Source organism: Notamacropus eugenii, chromosome 4 (assembly GCF_028372415.1).
Source record: "Notamacropus eugenii isolate mMacEug1 chromosome 4, mMacEug1.pri_v2, whole genome shotgun sequence".
NCBI lineage: Eukaryota > Metazoa > Chordata > Mammalia > Diprotodontia > Macropodidae > Notamacropus > Notamacropus eugenii.
Window position 1 is genome coordinate 87,162,722 of NC_092875.1, and position 19,254 is coordinate 87,181,975.

General features: G+C 50.6%; 2 protein-coding genes across 9 annotated transcripts in view; both read left to right on the plus strand.

The window, feature by feature from the left end:
* Nucleotides 1–5,112, plus strand: part of PPP1R16A (protein phosphatase 1 regulatory subunit 16A) — a 111,758-nt gene extending 106,646 nt beyond the window's left edge. For all 3 annotated transcript variants that reach the window (XM_072602760.1, XM_072602759.1, XM_072602761.1), the window contains exons 5-11: nt 1,033–1,136; nt 1,308–1,432; nt 1,750–1,875; nt 2,141–2,216; nt 2,323–2,461; nt 3,693–3,855; nt 4,090–5,112. In XM_072602760.1, the coding sequence (XP_072458861.1) occupies nt 1,033–1,136; nt 1,308–1,432; nt 1,750–1,875; nt 2,141–2,216; nt 2,323–2,461; nt 3,693–3,855; nt 4,090–4,491 (1,135 nt within the window). In that variant the 3' untranslated portion in view covers nt 4,492–5,112. The remainder of the gene's footprint in view (nt 1–1,032; nt 1,137–1,307; nt 1,433–1,749; nt 1,876–2,140; nt 2,217–2,322; nt 2,462–3,692; nt 3,856–4,089) is intronic.
* A 2,123-nt stretch (nt 5,113–7,235) lies between these two features.
* On the plus strand, nt 7,236–16,401 carry LOC140500301 (alanine aminotransferase 1-like). Of its 6 annotated transcripts, XM_072602757.1 has the most exons (13): nt 7,236–7,299; nt 7,687–7,720; nt 10,294–10,453; nt 11,333–11,422; nt 11,541–11,649; nt 11,993–12,126; nt 12,435–12,678; nt 12,938–13,017; nt 13,123–13,259; nt 13,493–13,667; nt 15,405–15,560; nt 15,743–15,855; nt 15,972–16,401. In XM_072602757.1, exons 3-13 carry the CDS (start codon nt 10,298–10,300, stop codon nt 16,060–16,062), a joined length of 1,485 nt encoding a protein of 494 aa, XP_072458858.1. In that variant the 5' UTR covers nt 7,236–7,299; nt 7,687–7,720; nt 10,294–10,297; the 3' UTR covers nt 16,063–16,401. The 6 variants fall into 6 exon arrangements, with proteins under 6 accessions (XP_072458858.1, XP_072458859.1, XP_072458857.1 ...); XM_072602758.1 differs by lacking the exon at nt 7,687–7,720 and having other exon boundaries at nt 7,264–7,299; XM_072602756.1 differs by lacking the exon at nt 7,236–7,299 and having other exon boundaries at nt 7,610–7,720.
* Nucleotides 16,402–19,254: the final 2,853 nt, after the last annotated feature.

Below are 19,254 nucleotides of genomic sequence, written 5' to 3' on the forward strand. Positions count from 1 at the left end.
AGAAACTGAACCAGGCCCTGGCCCAGTGGCTGCAGGCCCCCCTTCTCCCACCCCCTTTCCTGGAGCAGCTCATCTTCCAGTGGGAGCAACAACAGAATCCTCCAGGGCTTCCCTGGAAAACAGCTATGGCTAATGGCTCTCAGGCAGCAACCTTGTTTCCAGCAAGTACTGCTTCAGCATGACAGAAAACCAGGTATAACACTTTAAGGTTTGAAAAGCACTTTACAAATATTATCTCCTTTGAGCTCTGTGAGCCCTCTGAGGTAGATACTATTATTATCCCCACTTTACAGTTGGGGAAACCAAGGTAAACGGGATCTTAGTGACTTGCCTAAAGATCACAAAACTCGTTATTGTCTGAAGCAGGATTTGCACTCATATCTTACTGATTCCAAGTCTGTTACTCTATCTACTTTGCCATCTACCTATGTTTTCTCCCTGGGACTTCACCTTGCTGTGGGGCCCAAACCAACCTGTACTGACCCTTCACTGGTTCCACCCTGAAGCCAATAGTAAGGATAAAATGGTGGAGTTTGTGGTGCTAGACCACAGATATCCTGTCACTACAGCTGTTTTGAGGTCAACCAACTACCTTGCAAGGGATCCACTGATGGGGCTGAGGAGCATTCAGAGAATGCTGTTCTCTCAAATCAGTATTTCTCTGGAGAAGACTACATCCAGATCTGAGTGGACTTCTACATTGTGGATCTTGGGGAGAAGAATGACCCCCATGTTGATTGACTGCTCACCACTTTCCCAGCCTGTAAGCATTAGAACATGGGTTGCCTTATTGTCTTTTGATTTGGAATAGGTATAGGGAAGTTGAAAGGCAGCTGGATGGTGGGGTAGTCAGGAAAAAGTCAGGCTTGGAATCTCTGAAGTGGCTACGATCACCCACTTGAAAACAACCTGGGTACAGTGATGTCCAGAGCAGTTTGTATAAAAGGAATAGGGCTCTTCCTTCCTAGTTCCTCAGGAGGGAGAACTCGGGATTAGAGGGTCCGATTGGAGAGCTCTCCTCTTCCCCTGCAGTGGTGCCAACCTTCTGGCCATCAACACTGATGGGAACATGCCTTATGACCTGTGTGAGGATGAGTTGACTTTGGACTCCATTGAGACAGCTATGGCTGAGCAAGGTGAGTTATCTTAGGAAATGCTTATCTTAGGTAGTCAAGGTTGGTATTAAACAAAAGTCCCCTCACTTTTGGAATCATTGATGATCTGGCATGAACATAGGAATAATTCAGGGTGGTGGAGCTAGTGGGGATGGTAGGTTCTGGAGCAACCCTGAACTCAATACTCCCTAGGCATCACTCAGGAGATTATTGAAGAGGCACGGGGAGTGCCAGAGCTACACATGGTGGAAGATATCCGGAGCCTGCTCCAGGCTGGGGTTGACATCAATGCTCCCCAGGATCATGGGGCCACACTGGTAAGGGCCAAGGCCAGGGCCATGGGCCTACTCTGTGTGGGGTTGGACCAAGGAGGTGAAGCAGAAAGGAGCCACGTTATGTGTATCTCTGGTCTGTGGAAGGACCACCTGGAAGTGAACTTAGGGTATTTGATCAGTCTGGGCCCTTGAATACTCTGAGGAGAGGAGACCTCTGCGTCTTCATGGTTTCCAGGCTTCCTTAACTCTTTAGGGCAGTGATATTGGGGGGAAAAGGGCAGAAATGGATACATTGGAAAGGGGAAGTTTGCACCTCCCTGGGCTGATGGGACTTCCTGAGCCCAGGCTCCCACCCTTAGTTGCACATTGCCTCAGCCAATGGTTACCTGGAGGCAGCTGAGCTGTTGCTGGAGCACAAGGCCAACTTGAACGCCAAGGACCAAGATGGCTGGGAGCCACTGCATGCAGCAGCCTGCTGGGGCCAGGTGAGTAGGGATGGGAGGGCAGGGCAGGAGGCTGGTGAGCCCTCATTCTAGATGGAAGAGCAGAGCTAGGTCCCAGGGCAGGACCCCAACATGATTTCCAGCTCCCACTTCCCACTCACCCCTTTAACATATCTGCAGGGTATTCCACTGCCCCAACCCCCCCCCCCCCCCCCCCACTCTCTCTCCTCTTTCCACTGCCCAGTACAGATCTCAAACCCCAGCTGCATGAGGGAATTGTCAAGGGCAGCTTGGCTTGTCCTCACAGGTGCATTTAGTGGAGCTGCTGGTGGGCCATGGAGCTGATCTGAACGGGAAGTCACTGCTGGATGAGACACCCCTAGGTGAGTGAGTGAGCTCCCTCAGGAGTCAGTTAGGACCCTAAGGGCATTGCCAAGGGAAGAGTGCAAGACTCATGAATCAGTGATGTTCCCTTTGCTGTTCTCTTAGATGTGTGTGGGGATGAAGAGATGCGGGCCAAGCTGCTGGAGCTCAAGCACAAGCACGAAGCTATCATGCGCTCCCATGATCGCCACCGGGGCTCAGGCTCTCTGCTGCAACGCAGAACCTCCAGTGCAGGCAGCAGAGGGTGAGGTCGTCTTCCCCTTGGATCCATGGCCACAGCCCAGCCTGCCTATCCCAGGGCCTGACACTGGGGGGAGCCCATGCCCTGGGACTGCTCAGTTATTTCCCCTTTCCTCCCAACTTCCCCTACCATCCCCTCTGATGCCTAGTCCTATCTTCATCCCCCTCCTCCTGTTGGGTCCCCTAATCTCTCCATCTCCAGTCTCCCAGAACCCAGCCTCCTTTCTCTCCTACTGGTTCTCTTAGTTTATCCATTTCCTTTCCCCCTTCTTCCCACAATCTCATGGAAGATCCCATCTTGGAAATCACCATCCCCCTTCTATTAAGAGCTCTGCCCCTTGCCTTCAGGATCCAAGTGTCCCAGAATTCCCTGGAGTGGTTGACTGGCCTATGCTCCCGAACTGACATGAGAGCTATTCTAGGGGCACCATCCAGCCCTAAGCCTTCTTTTCCATCCTCCTCATCCCTCTAGAGGCAACCAGATGGCATAATGATAGGTGCTAGGCCTGGAGTCAGGAAGACTTGAGTTCAACTCTAGCCCCAGATACTTACAAGTTTTATGTTCCTGGGCAAGTCACTTAACTTCTGCTGCTTCAGTTTTCTCAAGTGTAAAATATGTATCATAACTGCACTTACCTCCCAGGATTGTGGAGATAATTCAATGAGATATTTGTTAGCACAGTAACTGGCACATAATAGGTACTTAATTGGTTCCTTCTATTTCTCCCTTCTGCAGCCTGCCACCCAGTCCCTGGTGGCTTCTCCCCCTTGTCATTCCTGTTCAGACAGGCTCATCTCCCTTCCCATTTAGGTTTGAAACCCTGCCCCTTAATGCACATAGCCTTTGCCCCTCAGAGAATGCTTTCCCATACCAGCCTTTCCTAGAACCCCTTGTACTGATACAGGGACCTGAGCTTACGTCAGAGGTGTTCCAGGTGTTATGTACTCTTGCCCCCATTCTAAGGTACTTCCCCCAGCTCAGCTGCAGGCTCTAGGGCAGAGTCCAGAGGGAGGAGGTCCTAGGTAGGTGTTCCTTGGAGTGGGGTGGGGAGTAGGTGGAGTTTCTCCTGTCCTGGGCCTTGGGCCAGTGCACAACTCTGGCCTGGCTCAGGAAGCTGGGAAAGCTGACTGGGGGAGGGGGAGTATCAGGGATATAAACTCTGACTTCTAGGGATCAAAGGGATCCCAGAGCAGGCAGGGAACTCAAGGGGGTGTCCTTGTGTCCCCCACTTCAGGAAGGTTGTTCGAAGGGTGAGTGTGACAGAACGTACCCACCTCTACCGTAAAGAACATGCACGTGAGGCCATTGTGTGGCAACAGCAGTCATCCACTGCCACCGAACCTCCAGAAGAGGATGAAGATAAACAGACAGATGCTGAGCTCCAGCCACAGGCTGTGGTGAGGGGGCCAGGCCCAGGCCCTAAGGCCCAGTCTCCTTCTTTACCTTATCTTTTGTATCACTCCCATTCTCTGACCTCCCTGCCCATCTTCACAAATCTCCACTTACCATCACCCATCCTTCAATTACATCACCCAGGCCCATTTTTCATGTCCTTTACCCGTTCCCAGCTCTAGGCCCCATTCCCTGTTTGACCCTCTTAACCCCTACTTGGACTCCTTTCTTGCCTGCAGGAGATAGACCCTGAGGCACTGAGACATCGAAATGGCAATGCAGGGGTAGCCCCAGGGCCCCCTAGCAGGCACCTGTACTCCAAGAGGCTGGACCGAAGTGTCTCCTACCAGCTGGCCACACAGGAGCCACCTGTGCCTGGACCCCTCACTCGGGACAAGGCACACCATACACTGGCTGACCTTAAGCGACAGCGGGCTGCTGCCAAGCTGCAGCGTCCTGTGGCTGAGGACCTTGGGGGGTCAGGAGGTGAGGGACTACCCTCTGCTGAAGCCCAGCACTCTGGACTCCCTCAAACACCAGTCTACTACACCTCAGCCAGTGGGGAACCACCCCTGTTGAAGCTGACTGCCCCTGCTGAGGAGGCCCCAGCTGAGAAGAGACCCTGCTGTGGGATCATGTGAGGTGGACAGGAGTCATCGGGTCCTAGAGGCCAGCTGGCCTGCTTCCCCTCTCTCCTTCCTCTATCTCCCAGGGAAAGGGAATGGAGCTACTCCCCCATACTTCTCCAGTGGGAGGTCTGAGGCACAAGGCCACTATTGAACAGCCATCTAGCTCACAGCAGCCCAGCTTACTCTTTCATCCTACTTGGCAGCAGTAGGGCTTGTGGCAGTGAGTGAGACTGGCCAAGGAGTGAGGCTGGGGACCCCACCTGAGGTTAGCCTTATGTCTCTTGGGTCTGAAGGTCCTATATTTAGGCTACTTCACCTCCCCAGCTTTGGGTCCTGAAGTAGGGATGGGCTGAGGCCCAGCTCATCTCATTTCTGTCCTGGGGGAGCCAGGGTAATCCTCTCCCCTCAAGTTCACCCTTGCCTTATCCTTGCCAGTCCACTTCCTGGCAGTTTCAGAACAGAGCATCCAGAGTCGGGGGAAGTGGCATTGGGGCCTTGGTAGGAGAAGCCCTCACCAAGGCTCTTGTCTCAGGTTCAGACCCCTTTGGGGACAGATGCCCTGGGTTTGGGGCAAGGGAATGGGGGAATCCATATTTTTATTCTGTGAAACTTGATAAAGGAATTTTCTGCCAATGGTGGTGTTGTTTTTTTGTATATCTGTGACAGATAATGATCTCTATTGTCATACTCCTGTTCTCTGTAGGTCTCCAGAAAGGTTTTATAGGCCCAGTGGGCTATTCTAGTGGCAGGCTTACTTGTTTCCACCACCACCACCACAGATCACATCCCTGAAGAGGGGAGTATTTAGCACAGTATAGTGAAAAGAACCCTAGTCTGTCTTTTGGGCACCTAGTTCAGTTCTTACCACTTATCCAAGGTATATGACTTTGAGCAAGTAGTTTTCTCTTCTGCAAAATGAGAGTGTTGTAATAGATTGTCTCTAAGATATCTTTTATCTCTAACCTATAATTCTTTTTCTGTGTGCAAGTGTTTGGTACGTGACTATGTGTGTGTACAGGGTGAGACAAATGAAAAACCCGAGAGACAGAGTTTCTGGCTAATTAATAATCAATTCATTAATTAGGCTAGCTGATAATAAATGCATGGTCAGTGGTTTCTCTTGGTAGCCAAAGACCCCTAATGAAGATACTGAATGCCTTAATGTACTTTTAGAAAAGGGGGTGACCCTGACCCTGACAGATGAAAATCAACTCTGATTGATGAATAGTTAAGAAGGAGGTGGGCTAAAAGTCTTCAGCTCCTCCTGCTGGAAATGTGGCTTGATCATGAAACTTAGCCACCTCCAGCAATCTGGTAAAAGGAATCCATCTCTACCCAGACTATGCTGGTTGGTTTTCTCCTTCATGAGCTGGCTTGCCCTAAACTCCAGTAGAGGGGTGCTAAATGCTTTGGGGCTGGAATTTACCTAGATTAGAGTCTGTTTACATTCTAAGCAGAAATAAGATCTCCTAGTTGGGTGGAGCCCTGCCCAAGATCATGGAACAAGTACCCCAAGGATTAGGCCAATCTCATTTTATCAGCCTTGCCCTTCAGATACTGACTCACTGACCTAGAGGGTCACATACCCTGAATGAGGAAATAAAGAGGAAAGGCCTTAATCCTAACTTTATTTGTAATTAATATGATAAAAAATAATCATTTCTGTAACATGCATGTGAGGGGTAGGTGGGGTGCCAACCAAGAATGTATTTAAGAATGAGGCCCTGCTGGGCTAAATTTATGGCTATGGTTTCTCTTGTTTTCTCTTCTATGGCACCCAGCCCTGGGCTGTTTTAAACCTTCTCCCATTTGAAGCAAGTATAGCTTAGTCAAGGATGGGTAGATACAGCTGGAGCCAAGAGAAGTCCAGCTAGATTGAAGGGAAAAGTGTGAAGAAGGGATTTCTTGGCCTGGAAGCTGAATGAACCAGGAGCAAGGCTACCTGGCCAGGGCCTCATTGGGAAGAAGGAAATACCCCAGTGAGTGCCCTGGCCTCCTTCCACAGGGGGTGGATCTCACCTACACCCTGGCCTCCTGCCTAGGACAAGGGCCTCGTGGGGTGAGAGGGAAGGGGGAGCGAGGAGCAGGCTGCCAGCTTCCTCTTGAGCTGCCATTGGAGAAGAGGTTGGCATAGCGCAGGCCCTTCCCTCCCTCCTCCCCCCTCAACAAGTTGGCTGGGGCCCAATATATATCAGGATGAAGGCACCTTGGGGGCCAGGATAAGGACCCAGCATTACCAAGGCAGGGCCACAGCCTCATACAGGAGAACACCCTTGACTGGTCTTCATCTCAGCCCTCTAAGGGTCAGGGCCTTTACCAGATCCTGTCTGTCTCCTCTTCATCTTCTTAATCTATTTCAGACCATAACCCTGTGGGTCTAGGTCTTCAGGTAGATCCCATTCATCCCTTGGTTCTATGAAACGCAGTTGGCCTGCTGTCATCTCCTTACCCATTTTGCACTGGACCTGGCCTGGATCAGGTTCCCTGCTGCCCGACTCCTTTGTCTCCATATACCTGAGACCTCTGCCTGTCTACCTTTCCTCTTTTCCTGATTTCCCCATCTTCAGGGGCCAGGGGGATGCACACACAAAGGGCATAGCACAGGGAGTCCGTGATTGGGCTTGGGTGGTGGGGAGGGAGGGCCAGATAGGCGGGCTGGGGTTAAATTTAGTGTGGGATGGTGCAGCTGCTGCTGCTGAAAAGGTCATTAGGGGGAGGGGAGCAATCTGGCCCCACCCAGGGTCCAAGCCCATATTAACCTTGTACACTGGGAGAGGGAAGGGGTGAGTACAGAGAAGCCTGCTGCCCACTTTCCAAGAGGTGAGACCTAGGGGAGGAAAGATGCACTTTCACTGAGCGTTCAAGCAAGGGCAGATTCAAAGCTAGCTTTGGTGCCCTGAGCTGTCTCTGTTAGTTGGCAAAGAGAGGGATTTGGGGGATGGGCAAAGGTAACTCTAGGCAGGGCAGAGTAGTGGTCAGTCTTAGGGCTGAGAACATGCCAAGCCCAGCTGAGCTCAGCTTTATGCTATTATCGGGAAGCAGAGCCAAACTTGGTTGGAGCTGCCTGAGGCTGGGCTGGACTACTTACAGGTGGCCCCTAAAGGAAGGGAAAGGGAGGGGTGGGGCTAGAGGAGGATAAGGGACTCCTAACTCCTCCTCCTCCCCACTGTGGGGCCTTCTGACTGTCTCCCTTCCTGCCACTTGGAGAGAGGACCTAGGAAACCCGGACATTACCCACAAGGTGAGTGTGGGGTAGGGGGAGAGGGCTGGACTGTGATCACACCCCAGGCAGGTGTGGTAGCAGTGGGTTGGAAGTTCACAAGAGTCTCTCAGGACTGGGAAGAAAATGCACCCACACATCCTTCTGATCTGTAGCTCCAGCTCCATGGTCAGTGACCTTGGAGGGGGTTCCCCTGCAGACCAGGGGCTACAAGATGGCTACACTATCCATCGTCCTTCAGATGCCTTCCCTCCCCCAGATTAATCCCTCTAGAGAGCAAGGTTTTATCCTGCCTTCTCTTGCCCCAAACTCCTTGGTGCCCAGGAAGCCTGGAGGAGTTAGTCTGGCAGATTAGAGAAAGGAGGTGGGGCACCCCGACAGCCTATCAATAGCTCCTTCCCACCTTCTCCCACGAATCAAGGCCTAAGAGATTGGGGAACTAAGGATAAGAGCAGGGAGCAGCACACCTCAGGTGTCCTTTTGGGGCTGGATCTGAGCCCTCTCTGCCCCAGTCTAGCCCAGTTCCTTTTCTCCCTGATTGCGTACTTAGCCTAAGGCTTGGGATCCAACTCTGCAGAGGCTAAGGAAATCCCTGTTATTTCTCTTCCTGACCACCCCTCTGGTGCTTTCCCCCTGTGCCCATCCTTTCCCTTGGACTTGTTCTCATCCCTTTCTCTGCTCTCTTCTTCCCTGTCCATGTTCTCCTGAGTCCAAGATCCTGATCCCTTCTCTGTTCCATCTGCCCTCCTTTCCTTGACCCTGTATCCCCTTCCCTAGAATAATTTCTGCTCCTTTCTGTGCCCTTGTCTGAATCTCTGCCCCTATATCCACCATCCTAGTTCCTCTAGCTGTCTCTGGACCCAAAGCTGTAATTAGCTGAAACCCAGTTCATTTGGGGCAGGAAGTACAGAGGACAGTCCCAGTGAGGATGCAATTGTATCAGTAGAGGCCCACCAGATCCCCAGAACATCAGTGGTGGTGGTTGTGGAGAGCAAAGAACTCCCTTTTCTCACCCCCTACACCCTCCCATGTTGGCATCCAAGGGCCAAAGTCCCCATTCCACTCATGTTCTGCCTAGCTCTGTTCTTGCCCTGTCTTTTTCTTCCTAGTCCTACTACTCTGTCTCCGGGGACCTTCCTGCTCCTACCCCCAGGGAGTGGGAACTTTAGGCAGGTGAAAGGCCTCCAGATGCATGGCCTGGGCTGGTGACGCCTGCCAGGTCCACTGGCTACTCAGACTCTCAATCCTGCTGTGCAGATCACCTTTTCTGTCCATCTCCCTGTCCTTGGTATCTGAAGTCTCTGTGCCCTTTGACTGTAGTCCAGAAACTAAACATTTAGGGAAAGAGGGAACTCCCCTTCCGGGAGGCTTCCAGGGACTTTTCCCAAGGACAGGGCCAGCACAGCTCCTCTGGCCTTGGGGTAAGGGCTCTGAATTGCCACCACCTCTAGGCCAGGAGGGGTGTGGGAGGAGGAAGGGAGCAAAGTCTGGGAGGTTGGAAGAGGGTTCCCCCCCCCCAAAATGTACATCAATTCCAGGTGTTCATGTCAGTAGAGATGATGGCATCAGAGTTCCCCACCCTCAACCAGGATTCCTGGGGCCCTGCCCAGTTGCCAGGGAAACGGAGGCCTGATCAGACAGAAAGATGAAGGGGCTGAGGTTCATTCAAACCCTAATGGGGTAACAGCTCAAGTTCTCAGGGAAATGGCAGATCTAGTACCATGTCCTCACATATGCTCTTTCTCTGGACATCTTCAGGGGCTTTCTAGTCCCCAAGTCTGGGTTGTCTGGGTCACTCTCTTCCCTTTTCGCCTTAGTTATGTGACTGTCTCCCTACTCCTGGCAGTGACAGGCCCCCTAAGCCCCGCCTCTACCTTCCCTCCCTCCTCTACCCCTTCCAGGGGCAGAGCTATGCCAGGGCTGCTGGGGCGGGGCAGGGGGCCCGGGGCCTCAGCTCATTTCACTCCATTCTCTGTGGGACAATTCAGGATCTCCAGGCTGTCAGCGAGAAAAGGGACTGGGTCCCCCCAGCACAGGTTTCCCACCCTCCCACTCCTCCCCCAATTCTTTTGCCTGATGTTCTGGGACCACTTCCTTCCCTCACCACCTTTCCTTTCCCTTCCCAATGTCTCACTTCTCTTTCCTTCCCTCCTCTCTCCCTTCCCCCTTCTCCTTCCCCCCTCATTCCCTTTCTTCTTCTCCTAACCCTCCTTTCCAACATGTCCTGCTCTTCCCTCGTCCCTGACCTATTCCCCCTTTCTTCACCTCACTTGCCTCCCTCTCTACCCACTCCCTCCCTGTCTGCTCTCCCTTCTTGGACCCTAAACCCCATTTTTCCTCCTTCCCCTCTGACTTTCTCCTTCTGCAATATGCTTATGTGGTGCCCTTCTCTTGTATCCTTTCCTTCTCTTCTTTTCCTTCCTGTTCCCCTTTCCTGCTCTCCCTCCTTCAGCCCTCTTTCTCTGCCCCTCCCTCCCTCTCCCTTGGACCCTCACAGAGCTCAGCTGCCTTACCCTGTCCTGAGGGGGTGCTGTATGGGAGGCTAGGATGGGGTGGGGAACTCTGAGTAGGCTTCATACATTCCCCCCATGTAGGACCATGGCAAACAAGAATGTCAAGCAGCAAGTAGTGAATGGGATTCGGGACAAGGTGCTGACCTTGGACACCATGAACCAATCTGTGAAAAACGTCGAGTATGCTGTTCGAGGGCCCATTTTGCTTCGGGCTATGGAGCTGGAGAGAGAGCTTCAGCAGGTACTGTCCTGGCTTCCTCTGACCCTTCACTCCCTTCCCAGACACTTGCTCAGTCCAAACCTGTAATCTCTGCCTAGGGTAAGCACTAACTCTCCCAGTGACTTTTCCACCTTCCTTCCACCTGAGCTTGAATGGATTGGTGAAAGACCTACTATGTTCTCAGTTCTGCCCAACCTCTGCTTCCCAATCCAACTTCTCTCAGCCCTGGCCATACCTATTTCTTAAGGTTCTCTGATCCCAGGGACACAGTGCCTCCCATCCCAAGGATGTTGCCTTCTCTGTTCCACAGCTACATACCCCCCATGCCAACCTTTGCCCATGCCCTGGGTAGGGGCTCCATGTCCCCATGCTTGAGATTTTTTTCTGTAAGTGAGATTACCCAAGAAATAAAAGGCCTTTGAGTAATAGGGTTGGAGAATACACATAATATAGGGCTAAAGAGCATTCAGCCAGAATTTCCCCAGGTGTCCCATTCCCTACAATGCCAGGGCTCTCTCTCCAGGCACCTCTGGACTGTGGGCAGGAAGAGAAGGTTGATCTAAACTGTTTCAGTATCCTTCCCAATTGTGGGGTTTCAACTATGATGGGCACCTCTCAGATCCTCCTGCCCACTGCCTTCTCTAGTCCCCTTACCTCCACCACCCTCTCCCTCAGTACCGCTGTGGGGCTGTAAGGGAGAGGCTGAATGAGTAAGGAATTCATCCTGTGCTCTCCCACCCTTTGCCAGGGGCCCTATAGCTTGTCTAGGCAGAATGGGGCAGGGAGTGGGAGAGGCTGGCCCCCTTCCCCTTCAGGGTTATTTGGTTTTGGAAGCCCAGACTGCTGGAAAGGGAAAATAATGAGGGGCCGAGGGAGGGCTCTCATCTTCTCTCTCTCCAGGGTGTGAAGAAGCCCTTCACAGAGATTATCAGGGCCAATATAGGAGATGCCCAAGCTATGGGTCAGAAGCCAATCACTTTTACACGCCAGGTGAGAGGCCTTGCCCCACTTCCCCAGTCCTATTCAGTACCTGTCCTTTCTCTCCCTGGGGGGACTCAGCTTTGTGGCCCTCATGTTATACCCTCCACCTCTCTCACACAACTCTCAGGTCTTGGCCCTCTGCCAGTATCCAGATCTCCTGAATAGTCCAGCCTTCCCAGAAGATGCCAAGAAACGTGCAAAGAGGATCTTGCAGGCCTGTGAGGGCCACAGCACAGGTGAGTCCTTTCCCTGCCTGTTCCCACACTTCCTCTCTTGCCCTCTCAAGCAGCTTGTCACTGAATTTGTAGCAGAGGAATGTAATTTTGAACCTTAGCTATGCTAGTTCCTACCTGTGTGACCTGGGACCTGAGTTTCCTTAGCTGTAAAAGGAGGGGGTTGGATGGGGTGGCATCTGAGGCCTCTTGCAGCTTTGAATTTGTCACTGATTTTGAAGGGGAGACATGGTCCCCCCCCTCAAGGACTGTATAATCTAAAGGGGAATGTGGCCTTGTCCACAGTTCCCATGCCCTTCTTTCTGAACCATGCCCATCTTAACCCTCCATCCCCACCTGGACTTAGGGTCTTACAGCAACAGCGCTGGCATCCACACTATCCGAGAGGATGCGGCAAGGTACATTGAGCATCGGGACGGGGGCATTGCTTCTGATCCTGAGAACATCTTTCTGTCCACAGGGGCCAGCAGTGCCATCATGGTACACTTACCTCTTTCATTGTTTCTTCTCTTGCCCCCATCTGATTACCTTAGACCACTCCCCACCCTTCCCCTGCTCAGCCCTTCCCCTAGAAGCCATCAGCACAGAGGCCCCCATTGTACCCAAGCCTGGCACAGCTTATGCCAAGTTGGCAAGAGAAGGGGGAGGGGGAGGAGTGGGTACAGCTTTCTGATCAGGGCCAATGGGTCCATGGCCTCAGAAATCCAATGAAAGTTAGGGGGATGAGGTAAAGGGTATTAAGAAGAGGGAACCCCTGACCCCTGACTCAGCATTTATCTCTTCTCCAGGCTGTGCTGAGTCTATTGGTATCAGGCAAAGGGAAGAATAGGACAGGGGTCATGATTCCTATTCCCCAGTACCCATTATATTCAGCCACCCTGGCAGAATTTGATGCTGTCCAGATCAACTACTACTTGGATGAGGAGCATCACTGGGCCCTAGATGTGGCTGAGTTGCAAGAGGCACTAGACCAGGCCAAAGTTCACTGCCAGCCTCGGGTCCTGTGTGTCATCAATCCTGGCAACCCTACAGGTAGATTTCCCTCACCCTTGCCTCATCTACCCCCCTGTCAGTTTGACCTTGTTGTCTATCCCTTCCTCAGGCTCAGGTTCTCTTGGGCATCACCTTCCCCAAGTCCTGGGTAGGGAATCTGCCTATGTATCTCATCCCATGCCCCACCCTAACCTTAACACCAGGACAACCTGTAATCCACCTCTATCACCCACTGGTCTCTTGTGACCTCCTTTGACCTCCTCCTATCCCCTTTTTTACCCCCTAACCTAAAACCCAGGGCAGGTCCTGAGCCGTGAGAACATCGAAGCTGTCATCCGATTTGCCTATGAGGAGCATCTCTTCCTGATGGCTGATGAGGTGTCTAGGCAGGGGCCCTGCCAGGGAGTGGTTAGGGCTGGGTGAGGGGAGGCCTTGGGGGAGTCTTTGAGTGTGACTGTGATCTTCCTCCTGCCTGGACCTCAGGTTTACCAGGATAATATATATGCTGAGGGATCCCAGTTCCACTCATTCAAGAAGGTGCTGATGGAGATGGGCCCACCCTATGCCCAGCAGCTAGAGCTTGCTTCCTTCCATTCCTGCTCCAAGGGCTACATGGGCGAGTAAGACACAGAGACTGCTCCCCTTTTTTGGCCAGAGAAACACAAGGATCCTTCCTATCCCTCCAAGCCAGGGAGATATGGGAATCCCCCTCCCCAATGAATAAGAAACCGTTATTCCCAGATCATAAGCCCCAACCATCCCTATGCACTGCTCAGACATAAGTAGGCCCTAAGTCCCTCTGGGAGCCTTTCCCCAATTCCTTAGTCCTTCTTATCCTCTGATATTTTCCCAGGTGTGGGTTCCGTGGGGGCTACACAGAAGTTGTGAATATGGACCCTGCAGTAAAGCAGCAGATGTTAAAGTTGCTCTCAGTTCGGCTGTGCCCACCAGTACCAGGGCAAATTGTCATGGACATAGTGACGAATCCCCCTCGACCTGGGGAGCCCTCTTATGAGCAGTTCCAACAGGTGAGTAGGACCAGGGCCAAAGGAGATGGTAGGATGGGATGGGGCACCTTCCAGGCTGGGGAAACTTCCTCCCAGTAACAGATCCAGGGGTAAGTGGTGCCAGGGATCACAGACAGGGTTCTAGATTTAGAGCTGGAAGTGATCTTTCACATCATCTTGTCCATTCCCTTCATTTTGGAGGGGAGGAAACTGAAGCCTTGAAAAGGGCATGGACTTGCCTGAAGTCTCACACCTAAAAAATGGAAGAGCTGCAATTTGATCCAGGTTGTTCTTACTCCAGATCCAATCCAGGAAAAGCAGAGAGCCCTAGGGGTTGTGGGTGCCAGGGAATGTTGGACCTGATTTGGATCCACCATGAGCCTTGTCCTCATGGAGCTCACAGTCAGATGGGGGAATACGGGATGATACACAAGCACACGAGAGAAGAGCAAACAAGGTGCTTTGTGACACCATTGCAAGGAGGTTGTAACCAAGCCAGGGCACCTGGCTGGAGGTGGTGCCCTAGGACTTGGGCTTTAAAGGATGAGTAGAAATAAAACCAATGGCATGGCTGCCAAAAACGCAGTGAGACCCCTATACCACAGTGAAGCATCTGAGGAGAAATTTTCCAGAAGTACTTTGCAAATATTGAGGAAAGAATTCAGCATAGAAAGAGTACAAGAGAGGGTGTCCCAGGCACAAGGAAGAGTATGGATGAAGGCATGGATTCCAGAGAGCACAGTCCATTCGCACAGTGCAAAGAGTAATCCAGTACATGGCTATGGCACACAGCACAGGGAGAGGAGTAAGGAATGTTGGGAATGTTAGTGTGCCAGGTCATGGAGGACCTTGAATGCCAGGCCAAAGGAGAAAGGAGAGGAGAAGAGCCTCTAGGGAAGGCAGGTGGCAGTGAGGGCACATACTTGCATGATGGTGGGTGTAGTGAGGAAGAGATGGGTGAGAGAGATGTTGAGGCGATGAAATCAACAGGATCTGGCAATAGGAAAGGAGATTCAAGGGAGGAGGGGAAGGGCCAGATAACAGGTTCCCAGTCTCAGAAGTCTGGTACCTGGGGGAGATGGCAAAGTCAAAAAGGGGAGACAGTTTGGTTGAGGTGAAACACTGGCTGGTAGACATGCTGGATTTGAGGTGGCAGTGACACCCCCAAGGGCAGATGTCTGCACAGTTCTTGGGGATGTGATTCTATGATATGCTTAGAGGAGTGACACAGGCTTGGGAGTCATCTGCAAAGGTGGGATGTCAGGAAATCTGCAGGTATCACACACGTGCTCTACTGGTACAAAGAATGAAACAATCCCTACTGGCAAGGAGTTTATATTAGAGTAGGGGAGACAAAAGGCTGAATGGGATTGTTAAAGGAGAAGGTGTAAATAGAAATAAATAGGAGCCAGGGGCAGAACCATACTGAGCCCAGAAAGAGGTTAAGGAGCCAGTGGAGACAGAGAAGGAATGAGTAGAAAGGTAGAAGACCCTGGGGACAATGTATGCTGCCTCTGCCCCAGGAGGAGGAGGAAAAAATAGTCTATCAGACACAGTATCTAAAACTGCAGAGAGGATGAGGATGGAAAAATCTCCATTGGATCTGACAATTAGTTCATTTGTGCCCTCTGAGAATTTCAGCAGTGTTGTTGGGATCTAGTCAGTTTCCCATTCCATGAGAACTCCCCCTCTCCCTGAAGTTGTGGGGTGGGGGTGGCCAGCATACTGGCCAAGCCCTTACTCTTCTTCCAACCCCAGGAGAAAAAGGCTGTGCTGGGAGACCTAGCAGAGAAGGCCCGGCTCACAGAGAAGATTTTAAACAAGCAACCAGGCATCCACTGTAACCCAGTGCAAGGGGCTATGTACTCTTTCCCCCGCATCGAGCTGCCTGCCAAAGCATTGCAGCGTGCAAAGGTGTGAGACAACCCTCCCTTGGGGTGGGGAGTGGGGATGGGCTATGGGAGTCTGAGGTAGGCTGGATTTAAGGGGCTTGATCCGTGTGTGTGTGTGTGTGTGTGTGTGTGTGTGTGTGTCCATGTGTCCGTGTGTCCATGTGTCCATGTCTATGTCTATGTCTCCTTTCTGTTGCTGAGTAGGAGCTGGGCCAGTCTGCTGACATGTTCTTCTGCATGCAACTCCTGGAGGAGACTGGTATCTGCGTGGTACCTGGCAGTGGCTTTGGCCAGAAGGATGGCACCTACCACTTCAGGTAGAGGGTGGAAGGTTCCATTAAGAAGTTCATGCCACTGACTGAAGGGCCCCTTCCAGGGCACTGAGGGGAGATGCTAACTACTGACCTTTCCTCTGTTTCCCTTTCATTCCCAGGATGACCATTCTTCCCCCTGTGGAAAAGCTGAAGATTCTTGTAGAGAAACTGAGTCAATTTTATGCCAAGTTTACTCAGGAATATTCATAATGGACAGAGACTGAAGGGAAAAGAGGGAAGGAGAGAAACTTGTCCATTAAGTCTTGGACCCCTCCTTTCCCTGTGACTCTCTCCCTTCCCTGGGAGATGTTGGAGAGAGGGTGAGAAATACAAGGTGGTGGGTCAACAGTGCCCAGGGGTATCAGCACAGACTTGGATATGTGTCCCCTCTGAGGCTTCCAAGTGAGAGGCTTCGGGATCCCTGGGAGGTACCAGGGTTGAGGACCTGAGCCCCTGAGTCTCTCTTACAGAGCATCCTAATAAAAGATATTGAAGATATTCTGGTGCCCCTACTCCTTAGGAAGAACAATAAAGGGGTATGTGACTTTATGACTCCTGAGGACCATGTATGTGTCTGAGCTTGGGGCACATGGCTCACAGCCATAGAGAGCAAATCCAGGAGCCTGACCTCCTCTCCCCTAAATCTTCCTTCTCTCAGCCTGTGAGTTGTTAGTCCCCTCCTCCCCCCCACCAGCTCCTTAGAGGCTAGCTCTCTCTGAGGCTTCCACTGTTCCCAACTATTTCTAGCTCAGTACCCTTCTTCCTGGCTTCTATCAGGCTGATTGGTGTAGCTTCAGAGGTCCTCTCCTCCCAGACTCCTTGTGTTCCTACAACTGTATATATAGAGTCTCCTATCCTTCAGGGTGAGGAATAAGCCAGTTTTAAAATCTCATTCAACAAAAATTTATAAATAATCTCCTGTGGGGGGAACCTGATGATAAGCTCAGGATGGTTGGACTGGTGATTTGCCTCAGGAGTCAACGATTATATGAGATAGATACACACACACACACACACAGTCTAGTAGAAAAATGAATGTCTGCTGAGAAAGGCATAACAAGACAATCTCAAGGACAAGTTGGTAAAGAGAATGTCAGGTAGAAGTGACAAGCAAGAGATAGTGTGAGGTATAGGAAGGAGGGAGAGTGGTTTTGGCCAACCTGGGCTGCCATCTTGGCTCTAACATTTAGTATCTGTGGGAACTCTGGCTTCCCTGGACTTCAGCTCATTCACCTGTCAAATGAGGGAGTGGTACTAGATCATCTAAGATTCCTTCAGGTCTCACCTCCTGTAATCCTGAGTCAGCCTTCCCTGCATCTGTTCCTTCTGGGGCACCTTTGCCCTTAGGTTTCAGGACTTTCACCTTTCACTGCTTTTGGAGCCTTCTTTTATCACTGAACCACACCCTAAGACCTCTGAGTGTCTTCCACAGTCCCCCTCACCCATCCACCTTCAACCTACTTGGTGCCCTGGGTTCTGATCAGCTACAGCAACACTGAGCTCCCTCTATTGCATGCTCTATAGTCTGCCTCCTCTTCCCCTTGAGTCACCTAGTGTGTCTTGTAGAATTTGTTCACAGGGATCTAGAATCAAACATAATTCACTAGAAAACAATCTTTAGGTTCCTGGACAAAAAAAAAAATGTCCCCATCCCAAACTTGGGGCCTTTGAAAGTTCAATAGTTCCTAGGCTCAAATGGACTTATCATGATTCCTTTCCTACTTGAGTCCATTCCTTCATGGCCTTGTGGTGTCGTCCACCAGCCATAAAATGCCCTGTGCCAGTTTGAGATTTGTCCATCTACATTGGCTCAGGTGAATTCATTAATTTAAGCTATAGTCCCCCACTCTACAGCCAATATGGAAATCTTCCCTTGTGTTTTGCTTTTCTACCAGTTGTAACAGGGACTCTGAGCCAGATTCCTCCTTCCATGACCTTTTACCTGTAGCCTAGGCAAGAACAAAGAAATGCAACAAGTACAGATAGAGTCTCATCAGCTCAAGAAAAGGAATGATCTTACCTGGAAGGTCCTCGGATTCACATCTCACCTTTTAGTTCTTTCCCCACCCCCACCCCCCATTTCAGTATTTTTAATTGAAAATCAAACATGAGGAAACAAGCTATTGAATTATCTCTAAATACATAACAGGGATCATTTATTTGATTTATTTCTGAGAAGTAATCATTTCATACCTAGAGACAGTAATGTTCTAAGAAAAAGCCAACCATATATACCCTGGCCTGAGTTAAGCAATTCATGTTGCCACTTAAGTTTCCCCCCAAAAGCAGGGGAGTCCATATACTTGGAACTTTTGATTTAAAAATGCCTATCCTTACAATCACAATATTTGAAGTTCACTCAAAAAGATAAAAAATGGGAGTTGGTGGAGTATTACAAAATTTCAAATTTGGAAGGGACCTCAGGGACTTTATAGTTCAACCCATAGTCAAAACAAACAAAAACCATCTACAACATGCCTTGACAAGTGATTGTCCAACATATGCCTAACCATTTCCAAAGGGGGTGGGGAGCACTTACTGCTACAATGGCAATCCATTGCCCTTTGTCTCTCCCTATCCCTATGGGCTATTTATGGTTAAGTAAGTACAGGAACAACTGGTCTATCATCTTGCAGTTGTAAAGAGAATAGTAAACTTGGTTGAGACTTTAGAGATCATCTGATCCAATCCATTTTAAACAAGAATCCTCTACTATGCTAATGCACTCTCTTAGAGACCTCTAGTTTAAGAAACTCACTACCTTCTGGGCATCACATTCTACTTTGGGGTTGTCGTTTTTCAGCCATGTCCGACTCTCCATGACCCCATTTGGGGTTTTCTTGGCAGAGATATTGGAGTGGTTTGTCATTTCCTTCTCTAGCTCATTTTACAGATGAGGAAACTGAGGCAAACAGGGTTAAGTGATTTGCCCAGGGTCACACAGCTAGTAAGTGTCTGAAGCCAGATTTGAATTCAGGAAGATGAGTCTTCCTGACTCTAGGACCAGCATTCTCTCCACTTTGAGACAGTGCTAACTGCTGACAAGTTTGGCTTAAAATCACACCAAAATCCATGTCTACTTTCTACCTATTGTTCCCCCTAGTTCTACTGTTTGATGACAAACAGAACAAGTTTAATCCCTCTTCTGTTGGGCAGTCCTTAAAATACTTGAAGGCAGCAATCAAGTTTGTCCTAAATCTCTTCTTCTCCAGGATAAACATCACCAATTCCTACATTCAATTCTTAGAGGGCATGTTCTCCATTCATCATCTGATGACCAATGCAATTGACCCTTATGGTGTGGGATGGGTTACCTTTCTCCTCTGCTTTCCCCAGAGCTACCCTTGATCTGGCATTTAGGGTAGAAGTGGGTTTTCTGGGTAGAAAGATCACTTCCTATTG

What these genes read in the sequence shown, in the direction of transcription:
- LOC140500301 (XM_072602752.1), top strand. Translation starts at nt 9,404, where the DNA reads ATGGCAGATCTAGTACCATGTCCTCACATATGCTCTTTCTCTGGACAT. An exon ending in GGGCCAGCAGTGCCATCATG is followed by an intron (nt 12,127 to 12,434) that starts GTACACTTACCT and finishes TCTCTTCTCCAG; the next exon opens with GCTGTGCTGAGTCTATTGGT. An exon ending in CAATCCTGGCAACCCTACAG is followed by an intron (nt 12,679 to 12,937) that starts GTAGATTTCCCT and finishes CCTAAAACCCAG; the next exon opens with GGCAGGTCCTGAGCCGTGAG.